This window comes from Anguilla rostrata, chromosome 13 (genome assembly GCF_018555375.3).
Source record: "Anguilla rostrata isolate EN2019 chromosome 13, ASM1855537v3, whole genome shotgun sequence".
Classification (NCBI taxonomy): Eukaryota; Metazoa; Chordata; class Actinopteri; order Anguilliformes; family Anguillidae; genus Anguilla; species Anguilla rostrata.
Window position 1 is genome coordinate 39,729,481 of NC_057945.1, and position 19,074 is coordinate 39,748,554.

The 19,074-nt window shown below is 47.7% G+C and overlaps 1 protein-coding gene and 1 long non-coding RNA gene across 2 annotated transcripts in view; one reads left to right on the forward strand and one right to left on the reverse strand.

Moving 5' to 3' along the window:
• Positions 1-12,523, reverse strand: capza1a (capping actin protein of muscle Z-line subunit alpha 1a). Its single transcript, XM_064304588.1, has 10 exons — positions 12,368-12,523; positions 7,596-7,659; positions 5,405-5,456; positions 4,869-4,932; positions 4,413-4,619; positions 3,892-3,971; positions 3,372-3,450; positions 2,570-2,641; positions 1,555-1,617; positions 1-1,243 (listed from the first exon to the last, which is right to left on the reverse strand). Exons 1-10 carry the CDS (start codon positions 12,404-12,406, stop codon positions 1,103-1,105), a joined length of 861 nt encoding a protein of 286 aa, XP_064160658.1. The 5' UTR covers positions 12,407-12,523; the 3' UTR covers positions 1-1,102.
• Positions 12,472-19,074, forward strand: part of LOC135237447 (uncharacterized) — a 22,971-nt gene continuing 16,368 nt past the window's right edge. Inside the window, exons 1-2 of the long non-coding RNA XR_010324828.1 lie at positions 12,472-12,581; positions 14,987-15,041. This is a non-coding gene — a long non-coding RNA (uncharacterized LOC135237447). The remainder of the gene's footprint in view (positions 12,582-14,986; positions 15,042-19,074) is intronic.

The window sequence follows — 19,074 nt, forward strand, 5'->3', positions numbered from 1 at the left end:
TGGTTTTTGGTGCAAATCCTTTATTCCTTTTGAATTATACATGTTTGTTCTTACATTTTGTTTAAAAAACAAAAAACTAAACAAAAACAACAAAAACATAACAGTTTGGGGGCAGAGGCTGCAGCTGGGTTGAGGGATCTGGTCCATGTATATTATCTGTACTTATACTTTGCACCAGAAGGGGGCAGTAGGCAGCCTTTTTGATAGAAAGACTAGGGAGCCTGGTAACACTGCACTCACTGCTGGTGGCTACGGATACACGGACCAGTTTTTGGAAATGTGCAAATTCCTGAAAAGAGCATGGTCAACGGCATATGCACACAAGAAGCGTCGAAAGAAGCATATGACACTATGCTAGTGGGTGCCACTTTGGGACTGAAAAATCCAAAATGCATAATCACAAATATAAAAATCTGTATACACAAATACGTTCAGCATGTAACGCAACTCGATTAGGGAGATCTTTACCATGGGAAAGAGTCTGGTGAGGACACGTTTTACTTTGATTTTTATTAAGTCTATTTGTTCATTTTGGGGAAACCCTCTTTACAACTATGAGGTAATGTGCAGGGTGTGCAGGTGTAACACAGGTGTCGAGAGGCCCTGGTCTACCATGTCTCAAAACCGTGGAGAGAAAAGCGCCGTCTTTGTGGATGAGTTATGGACTAAGCCGGCTGTCTTGCCAGCTAGATTTCATCGGGCTGCAAGTCTATATTTCACCAGCCTGAGACATGGGCTGTTCACACTTAAGAGGGTAACAATGTTTAATAAAAAATAAAAATAAACACAAAACAAGGAAATGAAACCAAATGCTGAACGCTGACAACGAGAGCGATTAAAGTGTCATAGCGTCGCGGGAGAGATTTGTTCAAACGGAGAGACCCACGGTTAGCAGAAGAGGCAGCGATTGCAACCCCCTTAAAGCGACGGACTAGGTTCCCGGCAGGCTGAGTCATCCTTTTTTCCCGAAAAACAAAAATTCTAATCTTGGCTTTCTTACAAATATCAACAGAAAAAATGAATACATGAGACCGTCTGCTCTGTTTTCTTTAGCTTCTGCTTTAATTTCCGTTAATTCCGGCGGGCACGCGCCCGCGCGACACTAAGCGTTCTGCATCTCCTTGCCGATCTTGTAGCTGAGGATCTTGTTCCAGTCCACCTTGGTGCGGGTGACGGGTAGCTGCCGGCGTAGCGCTTTGAACGTGGTGTCCGACATCGTCTGGTAGTTCTCGCTAATCGCGGTCTGGGAGGAGGGAAAACAGTTTTTATCAGACCTCTCCGTCTCCTTGACCCATTAAATTAAATGATATATTATTAATTTAATTAAAGGATGTGTTCCTCCATTTTCTGCCAAATGCTAACACGATCTTAATGTCACATTATGCTAATCTCTGGCTAACTATGAGTAGGTTGGTTTCTATTCAGATTTATACATAATCCTGGATTCTTAAAGAGAAGTGACAGTAGAAATTCAAACGCAACGAAGCACATCACCAGAGTTTACAGAGGTCATCTCCGTGGCCCTAGCAAAGTTTTTTAGGGAACTGCACTCACCTGGTACTCATTTTCTGCATTTTCAATGATTTTCACAAACTCCTTGGCGGTCTGACTCTCATTCTGGGGGAAGAGCAGGAGAAAAGTTTGATTACATCACCCTCTGATGGACGAATAGAGACTGCAATGTGACATAAAGGCTCTAAATGCACTATTGGCGGTATTCAATCTACACGTGTCCTTAACTTCGACTTACAGGTACACACAAGCGTTTCACTGTGCTAGTTTTAATGACTGTTGAAATTGCCTGTAACTGTAAAGAAAGATTCTTGCTGTTATTAGCTAGCCGAAGCTAAGGACAAATGCTGATTGTAACCGAGCCTGTGCATTTTTAGGGGATCGTGAATGACCAGTGTTCCCTCATTTGACTGCTCTTTATTTCCTGTGAATGAGACTGCCTGGCTGACTGACTGCTCTTTCTCCATCCTGCCAGGTCGTAGCAATGACATATTCTATTTGCCCAATCAATTTTGGTAGTCTTTCCAAAGGTAAACATGGCATTACAAAGTCCTTTTGTGTACTCTCTCAAATAATGCGCACTCTCTTGAAAATAGCCTTACGTCATAAGGTAAACTGTACACAGAAATAATTTCAAGACAAATAAGGCCACTAGAAGCAGGTAATGTGGATGTGGTGGGAGGGGCTTGGTAGGACAGAGAGAGGGGCCAAGCAGAACAGGGCGGGGCTAGAGAATGAACAGTTTACATGCCACTGGGACAATGCACCTCGACCCCCAAGACTTCATGCTCTGAAAGCACAAGCTGTATTTTCAGGGAATCACTAACAGTCGTCCAGTAATCAGACTGGCCTTCACTTCCTGTGACTGAGGGTTCTGTCCCCGCCCACAAAGATCGACTTCCTTTTATTGACGCAAGTCAGCAGTGTGGCGTCCCAGGACGGGAACACAGACGGACAACCCGGCAGCCAGACAGACACACGGACAACCCGGCAGCCAGACAGACACACAGACAACCCGGCAGACGGCCAGACACACTCGTTTGGCGCTGGAACTCACAGAGACGATCAGAGACTCCTGCACGTCCTTGTGGCTGACCAGCTGAACATTGCCATCCTCATAGTAATGCACCTACAGCAAAGAGAGAGAGAGGGAGGGAGACAGGGAGAGAGAGGAGAGAGAGAGAGGAAGAGAGCGGGAGACAGGGAGAGAGAGAGAGAGAGAGAGGAGAGAGAGGAGAGAGAGAGGGAGAGAGTGGGAGAGAGGGAGAGAGAGGAGAGAGAGAGGAAGAGAGCGGGAGACAGGGAGAGAGAGACAGAGAGAGAGAGGAAGAGAGCGGGAGACAGGGAGAGAGAGACAGGGTGAGAGAGAGAGAAAGAGAGAGAGAGAGAGGGAGAGAGAGGAGAGAGAGAGAGAGAGTGGAAGAGGGTGAGAGAGGGATAGGGAGAGATTCTAAGTATTCTAAGCACATGAAAACTTGAGAATTCTTTGGAGTGCTGTGTTTGTTGTGTCTGATCCACTGGAAAACTGAACAAAAACCTCAGTCTATTCAATAGTGCCTAGATTCATGGAAAAGATTCCCTTGATTATGAATTTGATGACCAGGCATCCAGTACACCAGAGGTCACATTCATAAAACTTCTCAGCGTAGGAGTGGTGATCAAGGCTACGTTTTCCCTGGTCCATAACCTAACCTTGTCTATTATGAGATAAAATGCACAACAGACTGCAGAACAGCACTCCTACTGCAGAATTCTTTACGAACATTGCCCAGAAGAATAGATGCACATCCCTGCTGCACTAAACACGATCACGAGCGCGTAACAGAGTCCGACGAGAGGCAGGAAGACTGCTCACCCACCTGGATCTTGAGAACGCCCACCACTTCCGTGGAGGACTGTCCGATGTTGAACTTCCACTCGGACCTACAGCGGCCGTTCCTGAGGGAGACCAGACACCGTTCCACTCACCCGCCATTTCACACGGCCGCACGCAACAGGCGGACGCCAAACGCAACCCCCTTCTCACACAGTTACCGCAAGCAGGTTTCCATGGTTACGCACAGGAGCTCAACACCAAACATACCCCGGCTACATAAAGCAAGGCCCAGTGATTATACGTGCCTACAATTTACCATTTTTCAATATTTTTGACATTACATTACATTACAGGCATTTAGCAGACGCTCTTATCCAGAGCGACGTACAACAACTGCATCAGTTCAAGGTGCAGAGGTGCAGAAAAAACACACTAGAGTTTCCACACTCGGCACAAACACCATTATCATACACATGCTATTTAAAGACGGCATTAGCGTGCTTTCCAAACCTTGACCACAAAAATGAACAGTGAACCAAAGCATATCGTCATGGTAACTTTACCAGAAGTTTTTGGGTTGGAACTGGTGACCCTCGATGCAGGCGATGATGGTCTGCTGCCCATCGATGGTTTTCCCGTAGACCTGCGAGGGGAAGGGAGACCCGGGGTCAGGACTGGGCCCAGCACAGGGAGGGGCAGAAAGCAGCGGGACGCTGGGGGAGGAGAGGCGGGGCTGGGCGGGATCGCGGTGGGTGGGGGTAGGCCTAGGTGGGATTGGGGCAGGCTGGGCCCTGATTGGGGTGGGCATGAGCGGGATCAGGTGGGGTGGGTTGGGGCAGGGTTCGGGACCTGAGCGATCAGGGGGTGGGGAGGTTTGGGGAGGTGAGGTAGGCCTGGGCAGGATCAGGTGGGGTGGGTGGGGCGGGTTTGGGGCAGGGTGAGGTAGGGCCTGGGCAGGATCAGGTGGGGTGGGGTGGGGGCGGGTTTGGGGCAGGGTGAGGTAGGGCCTGAGCTGGATCAGGTGGGGTGGGGGTGGGTTTGGGGCGGGGTGAGGCAGGGCCTGAGCGGGAACGGGGCGACGTACGGTGCACACGCCGGTGAGGTAGTGCTCCTTGACGTATGCCCTGAGGGCGGAGTCGCAGGTGTCCCGCCAGGACTGCAGGGCCGCCTCCCCCTCGTGGGGCTGCGGGTCGCTGGCCTCCTTCCTCAGGTGGTCGAACTTGAAGGACAGCTTGTTCCGCGGGTCGAAGAAGCGCCCGTGGCCCAGGTCTCCGTGCTCCGTGATCAGAACCTGCAGGAGAACCCAGGCGTGATGTCACTCCCAGGGGAGGAGCTAACTGTGCTGTCAGTCACCCGGGTAGAGTGCTCTGCTTGTCCACCTCTTCCATTCACTCAATTTGAGGGGGACAGTAACAGAGTGTCATGGGTGATATTTTGGAGAAGGAGGAGTCAACTATAAAAATTAATGCAAAACATGAAATGGGGCAGTATTTCGGCAAACGGCTACACACAGTGTTTCACACGGCAGGTAGACCCTTACCTGATCCTCGTGCCCGTCCAGTTTGGCGAGGGTGAACTGATCCATGTTGTACTGGGCAAAGGCACTGTTTCAGAGGAAGAAAAAGGGGTTAGACGTGTAAACGATGAGGTTTCCACACAACACACGTCTTCCAAGGCTTCACATAATGAGGAAACGGACTACGCTGCGAAAGCAATGCTTGGGTTTCAATGTGCATGTGTAAAAGAGACGCAGGCAGGGGTGTACGAACACACTGCAGACATCTCCCTGTGCAGAGAGTGTCAGAGAGAATCAGAAAGAGCGTTAGAGAGCGTAAGAAAGAGTTTGTGTTAGAGAGCGTTAGAAAGCCTTAGAGAGTGTCAAGAGAGAGTTAGAAAGAGTTAGAGAGAGAGTTATAGAGTGTTAGGAGAGTCAGAGTGTTAGAGAGCGTAAGAAAGCGTTAGAGAGAGTTAGAGAGTGAGTTCGAGAGCATCAGAAAGCGTTAGAGGGTGTAAGAGACAGTCAGAGAGCATAAGAGTGCGTTAGAGAGTGTAAGAGAGCATCAGAGCATTACTCACTGTGCCGCCCCCTCCCTGAGGAGATTGTCGTTGTTGAGCAGTAGCCGCACATCTGCAAACACAAACACACACAGACCATCAACCCCTGCCACAGACACACTCAGCACGGACCATCAACCCCTGCCACAGACACACTCAGCACGGACCATCAACCCCTGCCACAGACACACTCAGCACGGACCATCAACCCCTGTAACAGACACACTCAGCACAGACCATCAACCCCTGCCACAGACACACTCAGCACAGACAATCAACCCCTGCCACAGACACACTCAGCACGGACCATCAACCCCTGCCACAGACACACTCAGCACGGACCATCAACCCCTGCCACAGACACACTCAGCACAGACCATCAACCCCTGCCACAGACACACTCAGCACGGACCATCAACCCCTGCCACAGACACACTCAGCACGGACCATCAACCCCTGCCACAGACACACTCAGCACGGACCATCAACCCCTGCCACAGACACACTCAGCACGGACCATCAACCCCTGCCACAGACACACTCAGCACGGACCATCAACCCCTGCCACAGACACACTCAGCACAGACCATCAACCCCTGCCACAGACACACTCAGCACGGACCATCAACCCTGTAACAGACACACTCAGCACAGACCATCAAACCCCTGTAACAGACACACTCAGCACAGACCATCAAACCCCTGTAACAGACACACTCAGCACGGACCATCAAACCCTGTAACAGACACACTCAGCACGGACCATCAACCCCTGCCACAGACACACTCAGCACGGACCATCAACCATGTAACAGACACACTCAGCACAGACCATCAAACCCCTGTAACAGACACACTCAGCACAGACCATCAAACCCCTGCCAGACACACTCAGCACGGACCATCAACCCCTGCCACAGACACACTCAGCACGGACCATCAAACCCCTGCCACAGACACACTCAGCACAGACAATCAAACCCCTGCCACAGACACACTCAGCACAGACCATCAAACCCCTGTAACAGACACACTCAGCACAGACCATCAACCCCTGCCACAGACACTCAGCACGGACCATAAACCCTGTAACAGACACACTCAGCACAGACCATCAAACCCCTGTAACAGACACACTCAGCACAGACCATCAAACCCCTGTAACAGACACACTCAGCACGGACCATCAACCCTGTAACAGACACACTCAGCACAGACCATCAAACCCCTGTAACAGACACACTCAGCACAGACCATCAAACCCCTGTAACAGACACACTCAGCACGGACCATCAACCCCTGCCACAGACACACTCAGCACGGACCATCAACCCCTGCCACAGACACACTCAGCACAGACCATCAATGTAACTTAAAGGTCACAGGTTCGATTCCCAGGCACGACACTACCCTTGAGCAAGGTAATTATCCTGCATTGCTTCAGTATATATCCAGCTGTATAAATGGATGCTATGTAAAAAAAAGTTGTGAGTCGCTCTGGATAAGAGTGTCTGCTAAATGTCTCTAATGAAATGTAAATTAAACCCCACACTCGCACATTGCCACTATCCCAATTTAGCATAAATGGGGTTGAGAACAGCAGGTAGAAGGTTTGGGATTCAATTAAATCTTATTTGCATTACACTTTTTTTTACAGAGACGCTGTCACAGAGACACAAGAACAGGAAACAGATAAACTGGGCAAGACTGAGCCTGAACCTTGAATAATCTCGTTTCTACATTTGAACCACAGTACTTTTCACCCAGTGCCCAAATAATCTTTATTTACAGTGTTTTCATTTGGAGTTGAGCACATCAGACCGTGTGTGGATTGGCCCCTCTGACAGGAGCTACGTCGATAGCCCTGAGTTTGATTAAACTCTGCAGAACTGAAAGTTACTGATCACCAATCTAACCTGCATAGAACAGGCCCAAATTATGCTGTGTGTGTATAACCCCAATGCTCTGTCCAGTGTACAGTATCAAAGCTTCAAAAGGATATTTAATCCCCAGCAGCTTCACCTGGTCTGAGGTGTTTATCCACATCACACTGATGTTTAGGGTACGACTAGCTGAACGCTATCAGGGTATCCGAGTGAATTATGACTGCTGTTACTCTGTAAAGCCACACGGTGGTGCTGTGAGCTATAATCCACACGTGTAGTTCAGGCCGCTGCAAATAACCCTGATTAGAGCTCAGAGTGTCTCTCACCATTGAAGACCTCGTTAAACTCCCCCGGAGGCGCGTGGAGGACAAAGTTGGCGGCGACACGGACCTGAGGAAGGAAGAGGAGCCGAGGTGAGAGCAGAACCTTCTTTCAACGCTCGCACAACGTAAAACACCTCATTACATTACATTCTATTCAGCAGATGCGTTAATCCAAAACAAAATACAGTAAGCGCGTACCGAAGGTCACTGGAACCAATACAGAACACAGGACAGATAAGGTACAATTCTCATTAATTATCAGTTATCCATAGGCATGAACGTCAAGTCTAGGTCACACGGGAAGCATAGGCCATGTCAGTAAAGTTACAACAAGTCAGACACTAGAAGTGAGAAAGAGGTATGATGAAGAGCTACAGCATCTAGATGAAGATACAAGTGCAACATGAAAGATAGAGATACAAGTGATACATGAGTGATACTAGATTGGGGAGGGGGACCTTCTGCCCCCACAAATGGTGAGGAAGGGCAGGAGCTAGGGCACCGGACCACAACGCTGAAAGGTTGGGGGTTCGACCTCCTAAGGAGATAATGCATTTCTGCCAAGTAGCAAGACTGCAGGGATGAATTATTCCGTAAAAATCTCTTCATATAGCCTGTACAGCATAAAAGCAGTGAAACGAAAATTTCCCAACATGGCCGTTTACAGACCTGTATATGAAATTTCAGTAAACTAAGAAAACAGGGGAACGACAGCTACACTCCATTTCAAATATTCCGCCTAAATCCACAAAAATTCTGATTTAAAAAAACCTGTAGGACCCTGACTGGGAAGTAAAGGTCTACAGCGGCCACTTGTGTAGAGAACGCATCCCTTGCCCAGGCCATGCCACAGATAGCACAGTCATATGTCCAGGCTTTTCTTAGCCAGACTAAACCACACACGTGTGCATGTCAGACAAGCAGGGGGGCACTGCATACGTATGCGTGTGTGTAAATATAAATACTGAACACAAAATATAATACAGGCCATATCATCACACGTCCTACATATGCACACTCTTTGTAAGTTTGGACAGAATAAGCAACAGCTGTGGGACTCTTAGAGGACTGTGGTTGCTTGCCTCCATGTTTAAATCACCTGAGCTCTAGTTATGACCGTCCCAGTTACGCACGCAGGATACAAAAATATAAAATCTCCAAAACTGAAGGAAAAAAAAGAAAAAAGAAAAAAACCATTTAAAATCCAACTTGGCCACACGGCAGCATACAAGCTTCTCTAGACCTTTGACCTTTTCCCGCTGTGGGAACGCTGGCTTTCCGTGCGCAGTTTTCAGGTTCAGATCATTTAACCTGCCGGTATTCCGGATTCCACTTTGGGCCGCGCTTGGCGGAGGTGGAGGGACAGGGCCAGACCTGCCGGGGCACGTTCCCAAAAGGAATGGAATGCGACGCTCGGAGCTCTCGAACATCCTGGCAGTTTGCGCGTGCCACGCCTGCTCTGACGAAAGCGGAGACGAAAACGAACTCCCGCAGAACGCAGCTCTGCGACGCATCTGCAAATAATATTAATACGAAAGATTCGATTTTCTTGAGACCAGAAATGAAAACCAGGTGCACCGGGGCTAATCTTTGAGTCAGAATGCATAATTTAATGGCTACTTCACTCTGGTCCCATTTTTTAGTAGCGTATTGGTAGCCAACTGTGGCCCACCACTGCAGACCTACAGCCACAGCTGGCTGACAAGATTGAAGCAAACTGCCACCCAAGCTTAAGTGCAATTAGCATCCCAGCCCACCAGCGCCATTGCTGAACAGCCAGAATGGCGTGCTTCTCAATGACACTGCTGCTACACTTTCCATTTACCAGAAATAAAATAAAAAAACATCAGAACTTACAGTTCTGCTAACGGCCCTTCACAAAGGCCAAATGGAAAACAAACGTAGCATTTGCAGTTTGCTCTTCTTCTGTGGTCCTCTTCAATGGACTGCATTTATTTTGAATCACTACTCTTCACTACTCCAGGATGGATCCAGTGATACATACACATACGGATACACACAGGGGATAGTGAGGCTGAGGAATTTTGCAAATTTGGGCAGTAAACATTGGTACCAAAATACTGTTTGTCACCTCAGAATAAAATGCATTGGTAAAACTTGAACAGCACATTTTATGAGCATTTACACCTAAAAACTGAAGTGTAAACTGGAAAAAAAAATTAGGAGCACATATACTATTTAAGATGCACGCATGCCCCTAAACTTTTTCAGCTTAGGGGCACATGTGTTCCTTGAGAAGAATGTTAGCAGACAGCCCTGGAACGTCTAAAGAAGAACACTTCAGTGTACACTTGTGCCAAAAGCGGACTTGGAGAGAAGTTAGCCTGAGCATTAGCCAAGAGCGCTGGCCTCCAGGAACAGGACACGACTACAAATTACGCTGTGGCAGCTGTGGGTGTGGCGCCAAACTGGCAGGCTGAGCGGAGACAGCATCAGGCCGCGATTTAGCGGCTGGCTGGGCTTCGACACAGCTCGCTGAACACCGTGCGCTCAGCTGGAACCGCTGCCATTTCCTCCAGCGGCCTCCGCTGCCGCTTCCACCAATCACACGGCGGCCTTCCCCTCGCACACACAGGGGATCCCCTACCTTTCCTTCCGCTGGCGACGGATCTGATTGGAGCAGGTCTGCCCGAGCGGGGCATCTCGACCAACCGGGGGAAAGGTTGCATTGGGGCAGGGAGGGAAAGGGGGCGTGGCAGCGGCACAGCCGGGGCACAGTGCATGTCGCACGTCCCCGCCTCTCCCTGCCTGTCTCCACACGCGTCCGCACACCGCCATCGCAGGCAGCGTGGAATGCGCACACTCTTCCCAACGTGCACCGGCACGCCGGGGTCCGTCCCCGCCGACGGGCAGAGAGAGGAGACGACGAAAGCACGCAGGAGCGGCAGGGCAGGGGCGGCAGTGTAGTATAATGGGTAAGGAGCCGGGCTCGTAACCTAAAGGTCACAGGTTCGATTCCCTGGTTGGTTCCCTGCCCTTGCATCCTCGGGCAAAGTACTTAACCTGCACTGCTTCAGTATATATCCAGCTGTATAAATGCAATGTAAATGCTATGCAAAACCAGTTGTGTAAGTCGCTCAGGTCAAGAGCCTGTAATGCTCATGGACTCGCCGACCTTTCTGTCACCAGGAAGACCCAGCCTGTTCAATCAGCCTGCTACATCAGCTGATCCGCGCGATTTAAAGATCAACAAGTCCGTGCAGCATCTTCTGCTATTGGGCTGTGGGCACCAAGGACTACAATGAAAGGCACAGCTTGCATGTGACTCAGAAAGCATCATACATAAGCGCCATACAAACACATATGACGACAGGCTCCTGTGCCCTTTCACAATAAAAAAAAATTGATTTGAATTCCACCAAAAACGGTCAGAATATATCATGCAGATAGAGACCTTAAAATGTGCCTAGTCACTAAAGAGACTAAAGAGAAAAAGTCAAATAACCATTTAAACCATAAATCTGTCAGCATACAGATCTGATATTTGGTCAGGCCAATGGCCTTGTCCAGGAAGAAAATGCATCCCAGCTGTCAGCAAGTGCTATGGGATCATAAACAAATATGAAAAACTACTTTAAAAAAATAGACTGTGAGTTTTCTCCAACTGACCCTAAACTGGTCATAAAAAAACACTCCTTAAAATAAAAGCTAAATGTACTTAATTACGTGGTGTCATTTTTCACACTGCACCCATATAGCAAATATGGATGAGCAAAGCATTACCAGTTTCCTTCAACTGTCAGTTACCAACTGTCATCTAGCGACTGAAGTTGGAACGCAATACAGTACAACATTCCTGTCAGTTTAACAACGGGTACACCTATTACCCACAATTTGCAAGACTCGACTTTAAACGAATCAAGCAAAACTGTATGATTAAAAACGATGGCATTGCATAAACTCAGATTAGGGCACGGCGAATTCAAAAAATAATATCCAATACCTGCCTGCACGGACAAAATGATTAGTTGACCACTTAATACTTTGTACGCTTCATACATTTTACTAATCAGTTATTGATTGCTAGACTAATGTTCACGTCCCGCAATATCCTGGCGTTGGTAAAACGTGTAAGTCATAATCAGAGAAGCCTAGAAAAATCAACTCTTACTATACCGATCTAGTCTGTGCAGACTGGGAGGGGTACCTAGCGCATGTTAGCGTTCAAACAGGAAGTATCGTTACTTTCGATGATACTAGCAGCCTATATGTTGCTGGCAAAGTGACATCTTAGCGAATAAATACTGCCAGTTTAACTGAACATAATTCTCTCCTCGTTTTTTGTTTAGAGTCGATCGATCTAAACAGTCACGGAATGTGCCCCCAGCTAATTGGGCGCTTAAGATTGCACTGGGCGCGTATACTATGAAAGCTAACGTTAATACGGGTCGAAAGGCGGAACTAAACTTGGGTTTAATTTTAGCCAAGTCTGCAAACTTCACAATAATGAAAGTATCGATCAGCAACATGACTGGGATGCAACAGGGTACAATAACTTTTCATCCAATGGAAAATTAGCCAGGCAACTGGTTATGGTTGCTTTTCAGCAAAGTTGAATCTTAGCTAACTGGCTCATTGATCAAGCTTGCAACTCGATAGGCTTGGTAACGCATAGCTGTACTTTATTATGCACTGCCAAATTGCAAGGTTCAATATTCTGAGTGAAGAGATTTGATCGTATATTATTCTGCACCACTCTATATTTTTTCGATTCGTTCTGTGACATTTAACTCGTATCAAAAGAGTGTCCCTACCTTCTCCTCATCGGTGAGTTGTTCCTCAAAGTCAGCCATCTTGGCTCTTCAGGACCAGCCCCAGTTTGCAATGCATTGTGGGAAACCTGTCTCGTTTTCCCACCACCAAATATGGCCACTTTCACACGCTTTTTCAGCATTGGCTTGAGTCACGAAGATGATGTTTTATTAACGTTAGGACGGTGAGACAAGGTGAACAAATTGTTTGCATTAGGTAAAATATTTTTCAGATAATTCTCTTGAGTTAGTTATAACTGTAACAACTCACCGATCATAAGGGAGTGACTTCGACTGGCGTTAAATGCTGTGCATTTATGTTTGGCCTCATTTAAATCATTCTGCTTGCAGCCTCTGCGATGTTGAGGTTTCTGCGTGTGTAACGAGTGCGATAACTATCACAATCTAGACATCATCTTCAGTTACTTTATATGCGTTGTGGTGGTATGACTTCCGTTTAAAAAACTCTCACTGCTTGTACTTCTCTCCAGAATGTTGACTACCCGGTTGTATGTGTACCTGATGCACATGCAGCTGTGTCTTTGCTTTGCACTCTGCTTTGCACGGGCGCCTGCAAGCTTCCGGTGCAGTCGCTGGTAATGCACTCTGAGCCCTGAACCCCGCCACCTGAAACGGGAAGTGTACAGTTGGCAGAGTCACGGAACAGTAGTAATTGCCCTTTATGCATTGTTCCAACAGCAGAAGTAATATTGCACAGGATGTTCAGCTACACAGTAAATATGTGATTCTGGCCTGCGGGCGTGGGCTGCGTTGAAGTGCGTGCTTGTGCATTACCTGGACCTTGCAGTCTACCTGTTATTTGTACCTTTAGTTCTGGTGTTTTACCTGGTTTGTCACCCATCCTGAGTGGGTGGATGCACATGAGAGGACGAAAATTATGGATGAGTATCAGATCATCAGAATTAGCGACAAAAAAAGAAATGACGTGGGGGCATATATATCAGTTGTATTACGTGTATCGATAGACTGCACTCTTGTCGTTTTAGGCTAATTGGCGAATACACAAATCGAACTTGTTCAGTGGTCACAGCGGTTGCAATTTAGTTCAACCCATAAACCACTCACCAGCATCACATAATTATTGTGTTGATACTGTCACCCATGGCACACCGGATTTACAGACAAATTAAAATCTTGACTTTTGTACTCGTGGACATATGTGTATGTGTTATTTACAGAGCTGTGAAAAAGTATTTTTTAATGACTTCCCTATTATTATATATTTGTCACTGAATGGTTTCAGATCTTTAGACAAACTGTAATGTTAGACAAAGGGAAACCGAGTAAACACAAATCACATTTTTTTTAAATTATTATTTCATTTAATTAAAATCAAACACCCATATTTTTCCATATTCGTTTTTCATTGTCCCAGGTTTCATCTATGATTAAAAGTTAGAGGATATAAGGTCAGGGCAGCTACCTGTGGTTACAGGTGTCTTGCATGTGGAGCATTGGCCCTTTGAAACCACCAAAAACCTTGCTAATTTCTATTTTAATAAACTGGATCTATAATAATACACTGGATGTCGTGGAATTGTCCTGAATGTGAAGTGTTGACTCAAACCCGTCCTTCAGGCTGTATTCCTGACCTTTTTCAAAACAGCCAGAAAAGTAAATGCAATGGCCATGCTAATTTCTTAATGCAAATCAGTTGCGGCACTTGCAGCGTATGTATGAACTTTGAAACAAATGCACTTTGATGAGTGGCAATTAAGTGTGCTTCCTTACATTTAGAATATATTTTCTTGAGCAGTCTGACACCTACATTTTATGTTGTGCTTACTGGCACCTCCTGATTAATATCTTTCCTTATTTTGCTGGGTTGTGGCCACATATTTAGTCAACCGTATCGGCTAAATCAAAGGGTTGCTCATTCGAACGTTGAACGAAAGGGACACAATTCAGTAGGTGCCAAGGATGTGGGTAATTAAATATGCACCAGGTATTCAAGTATAAAGCAACAAAAGAACAGAATTAGGCTAACTGTGAATACTGTTTCTGGTACTATAAATTACAGCTGTTATTCAGGCGGGGGTAAACTCAGAACGCATATCCAATTTGGCGCATTTTATTTTTAAGCAATGCTTGCTACCGCTGTCGTAAGAATCTGTGGAAGCATGTACTCCAGTGCCCCAGGTTAAGCGTAAAATGGTATAAGTGCACTTGTGCCCATATCGTTCGATAGTTGTTCCGTGGCTATACATTGTCATATTTGAGTGCCGGTACACCCGTCGTTCATTGAGCGTGTCTCTGTGAGCCACTTGCGTCCTCTACTGGGCGTGTGCAGAATGGCAATGTAGCAGCCTTGTTTACCTTTGTGAATGGGGGATTCAGAGCCTGAACCTGCTGTCTCATGGTCTGCACTCCCCTACTGCATCTTCATATGTTAATATCTCCCATGTACAAAAAGTGCTATGACCTGTTCATGATGTCATTCTAGTTCATACTGAAGCAACTCCTCTTACAGCCTCTGAAACTGTCATTGAATAATTGCACCAATGAAACGTAAGCTCTGTAAATAATAAGTTAAAAAGTTTTGAGGAGTCAATGTTCAAATGCGCTGTCAACTAATTGTGACGATTGTCTGTTTGGTTCCAGAATGCAAAGTTTGGAGAAGCGCTTTGAAGCTGTTCAGAGGAGCAGGATACAGCAGGTATGGCAGGGAAATGAAGTCTGTTTGGTAAACAGTAAGGGTGAACCAGGTCTGGCTTCCTGTTCTTTCATTGTGACTGTGCACATTTCATTGTTATCCATTACATCACAAACACTTGTTGTATCAGACCACCTACAATGAGCAAATAAAACCATTGTTTATATTTATCGTGCTAGACAGGTTCCAGAATGTAGGATTTTTTATTGCAGCACGCAGTGTCTCTCTCTGTCTGTTTCTCACAGGCGCACTGCTGCGTGTGTTCTGTGTGTTCCACTGCGGTTGTTCTGCAGCGTGTTCTGCTGCGTGTGTTCTGTGTGTTCCACTGCGTTTGTTCTGCAGTGTGTTCTGCTGCATGTACCGCTGTTTGTTCTGCTGCGTGTGTTCCGTGTGTTCCACTGCCCGTGTTCTGCAGCATGTTCCGCTGTGTTTGAACCACTGCGTGTGTTCTGCTGCGTGTGTTCTGTGTGTTCCACTGCGTTTGCTCCGTGTGTTCTGCTGCGTTTGTTCTGCTGCATGTGTTCCATGTGTTCCACCGCCCATGTTCTGCAGCGTGTTCTGCTGTAGTGTAAAGATTACAACTGGGCTTGCAACATGAAGGTAGGACACTGCTGTTGTACCCTTGAGCAAGGTACTTAACCCTCAATTGCTTCAGTAAATATCCACCTACATAAATGGATTGTATGTGGAAATAATGTGTAAGTTGCCTGTTGAAAAGCGTGCCAAATGTCTCATGTGTAATGGGATGTCCATCTCAGAGATGAGAACCTCGCTCGTAATGCTTAGCGGGTTGAGCCGTTCCATTCTGTACCAAAAGCAGGTAAGTGTACTAACAAAAGGTGGTTCCCAATAAATGCACATAACTGCATGCAGTGAAAACTAGACTGACATGTACTGCTGTGCATTCTGGGGGTTATTTCCATACCCGCTGTCTGGCCCATACTGCTGTGTAGACCTGGGTGATAAACAGTAATTATAATCACTCAATAATATGTTAGCACAATAGCAATCATTGTCGCCCTGTGGTTTATCCGCTTATTTTTTTTTTCTCTAATCCTACTCTGTGACACTATGACATGTGGGCGGCAGCGCAGTATAATGGGTAAGGAGCTGGTCTTGTAACCTAAAGGTCACAGGATCGATTCCCAGGTAGGACACTGCTGTTGTACAAGGTACATTGCATTGCTTCAGTATATACCCAGCTGTGTAAATGTAAATGCTGTGTAAAAAGCTGTGTAAGTTGCTCTGAGTGTCTGCTAAATTCCTGTAATGTAATGTAATGACATCAGGTATGATTAAAGTAAAAAATAAAAAATAAACAAGATTAGATGATTATGGTTAGTTTATTACCCCGCCCTGTCGCCGTGTGGCTGGCCACACAGTCGTTCTTAACGAGAGTTCTTACAGCAGCTCTCAGTCCTCAGGGCGAGTCAGTGTGTCAGTCAACTTTGTGTGAACGCAAGGGTGCTTCTCTGCGCCTAACCAACTTTTTATCCACCAGCAGGTGGTGCTCTTGCCCTTCTGAATGACCAATAAAGACACTTCTCATGTTGAAAATGGGCAGATTTGCTGGTGTAATAATGAAGTTATAACATTTGCATTTTCTGTATATACAAGTATCGGTGCCCCAGTTTTCGTACACATACACATTTTTTGTTCTTGTCAGTCAACTGTTGGATTACTGTCCAATTTTGTGTCACTTTTTCAGTGCTGTACTGGTAATTATAGGGAACCGCAATTTCTCTATATGAGTACGAAGTACCCATCAAAGGAACATCTATTTTCCATTGGGGCATTTTCACGTTTCTTTATACACATATTTTTCATGGCTGGATTTCTGGGTAATTTATCAGTAAATATCGAGTGTGGCGGTTTGTGTTCCTGATGGTGAGTAAGTAAGATCCTACCGCAGGTACGAGAGAGGGGCAGAATGATTTTTGAAATGAGCCAGTGATGAAGCTCTCGGCTGGATCCAGCTGGGTTTCCCAGAACCGATATGCTGACTCATTTTGTCCGACTAACCTGCGGGTCTGTCACCACACAGCAGCTCACTCCACTGTCCTGTAGGGCGGGGTTATCAATCGCTTCTGATGCAGGGACCCCCATCCCATCATTAGTTAAAAAGGGCTAGATTTCTTAAAAAAATAAAATAAAATAAAAAAGAAGCTTTTATACAGATCGCAGATCGAGGAACTGGGAGTTGACATTGGGATCATGCACCGCGGACCTTGGTGGGGGGGTAGGGTAGGGGTTTGAGAGTGCAGTTGAGGACCCACTGTGGTCCCTTTGCAGACCCCCTGTTAAAAGCCCCAGCTCTAGGGGGATTACTGACAGCAGGGCAGAGAGAGTCTGGAGAGCCTGTATGTTTCACAATAATGAGCTCTGCTCCCTGTCCCACTGTGGGTCTGGACTCTGAGAGAGGGGCAGCGTGGGGGATTTAGATCGGCTGGATGCATCTGGGTGGTCCTCAAGTTCAGAGCGTTTTTTGGGATCCCACCCTGCCGGGATGAGGACCCCCTGATTGGCGATGTTAGCCTCCGCTCGACGTACCCCGCTCCAGGTAGCGCCTAGCGCACGGCGTGGGTTTGCAGGGGTGGGGGGGGGGGGTCCGGGGGGGATGGGGGTGTATGGATGGTGTCAGCTGATCTGAGGCGGGGGCGCCAGACGGACGGCTGCGCGTCAGGGGGACGGAGCCTGTTAAATCCGACAGAGGGGGTCTGTGCCCCCCCGTGAGCCCCCGCGCTCCGGGATATCAAAGCCCACCGGTCCCCCGGGGGACGCCCCAATCCCAGAGGAGCACCTCCCACGGGGATTAGCACGGGACATCCGCGCGCCAGGCCGGGGGCTGGAATGAGGCGGGAGGACCGACCCCCCAGCCCTGCCCCCCTTCCCCCCGTGCGCCCCACCCCCCCTTACCGCGCGGCCAGCAGGAGGACCACAGGGCTTTTGCCCTTCTGTCCGTCACTCCGCGTGTCTGCTCACGCTGTGCAGTCTGAGGAACTCCCAGAAGCCCCCGCTGGCGTCTGAAATGGGCGGTTGCTCTGTGAGGTACGGTGGCCGCATGCAACACTAAGAGGAAGACTCTCTGCTCAGTCCTCACGCTCTCTGGACCCAACCCGTTGAACAGGATTGTGGGAAGGCAGAGCCAGTGACACAGCATGAGAGCTGAGAGGATGTGCTGTGGACAGTGAGACAGAACTAAATCCCTAAATCCGGTACTCACCCATCACACTCCCCCCCTCCTCTCCTCTCCTCTCCCCTCCCCTCCCCTCTTTTCTGTCCCCATCCTACAGTCGTACTGCAACTCGCTGCTCCACACACAATGCCTGAAACAGCCAGCAGGGTTTTTAAGATGGGCCCGGTTCGTAGTTTCGGCCGTGGGCGCCTGCGGCCTTGGTGTGCTGGTGCAGAGGCCGCTGGCGGTGGCGGTTACGGCGGGTACAGTGGTTATGGCGGTGCATGCCTTCCATTGTGTCATTCGCTGAAGATGTGAGGGGGCAGGCTTACGCACTGGCTTACAAATGCCCTGAAGATAAAAGGGAAACGTCGGTGAAACTCAATCCAGCGATCAATGGGGTGGGGGCCGATGGGGGCCGGGGGACAGGGGGTGGGGAATGGGGGATGGGGGATTGAAGGGTGGAGACTGTCTGCACTGGTCTGCCACACTGCATCATGGGAATACCAGCGATCAACAGCCGACTGTCTGAGGGAACACCCTGCCCCCCCCCCCCCCACCAAAATTTAACTCTCACTTAATCACAAAGACAGTAGCACCTCTTAACTGTTCGCTGATTAAATCTGTTGCTTTAAGAACAAAATGAAGCCTGCACACTACAGCGTAGCTCACAGAATAAATTGTGCTGCTGTACAGCAACTATGTAAATAAAATGTGTTCCTGGTTGAGCACCCATGGCACACAATAGGGCCATCAGATTTGCTTATCCAGAGAGCCAACGAGTAGTATGATTTATTTTTATAAAGGCTGCAAAGAAAGCGACAGTGGAGGATAGATGAAATGTGTTTGTTAGCATGCGCT

Bases quoted from the DNA above. Each gene is read 5' to 3' on its own strand.
- capza1a (XM_064304588.1), bottom strand. From the start codon at position 12,406: ATGGCTGACTTTGAGGAACAACTCACCGATGAGGAGAAG. The intron at 3,451-3,891 runs GTAAAGTTACCA...GGTCTCCCTCAG, and splicing joins TTCCAACCCAAAAACTTCTG to GAACGGCCGCTGTAGGTCCG. The intron at 2,642-3,371 runs GTGGGTGAGCAG...TCTTTGCTGTAG, and splicing joins TGGGCGTTCTCAAGATCCAG to GTGCATTACTATGAGGATGG.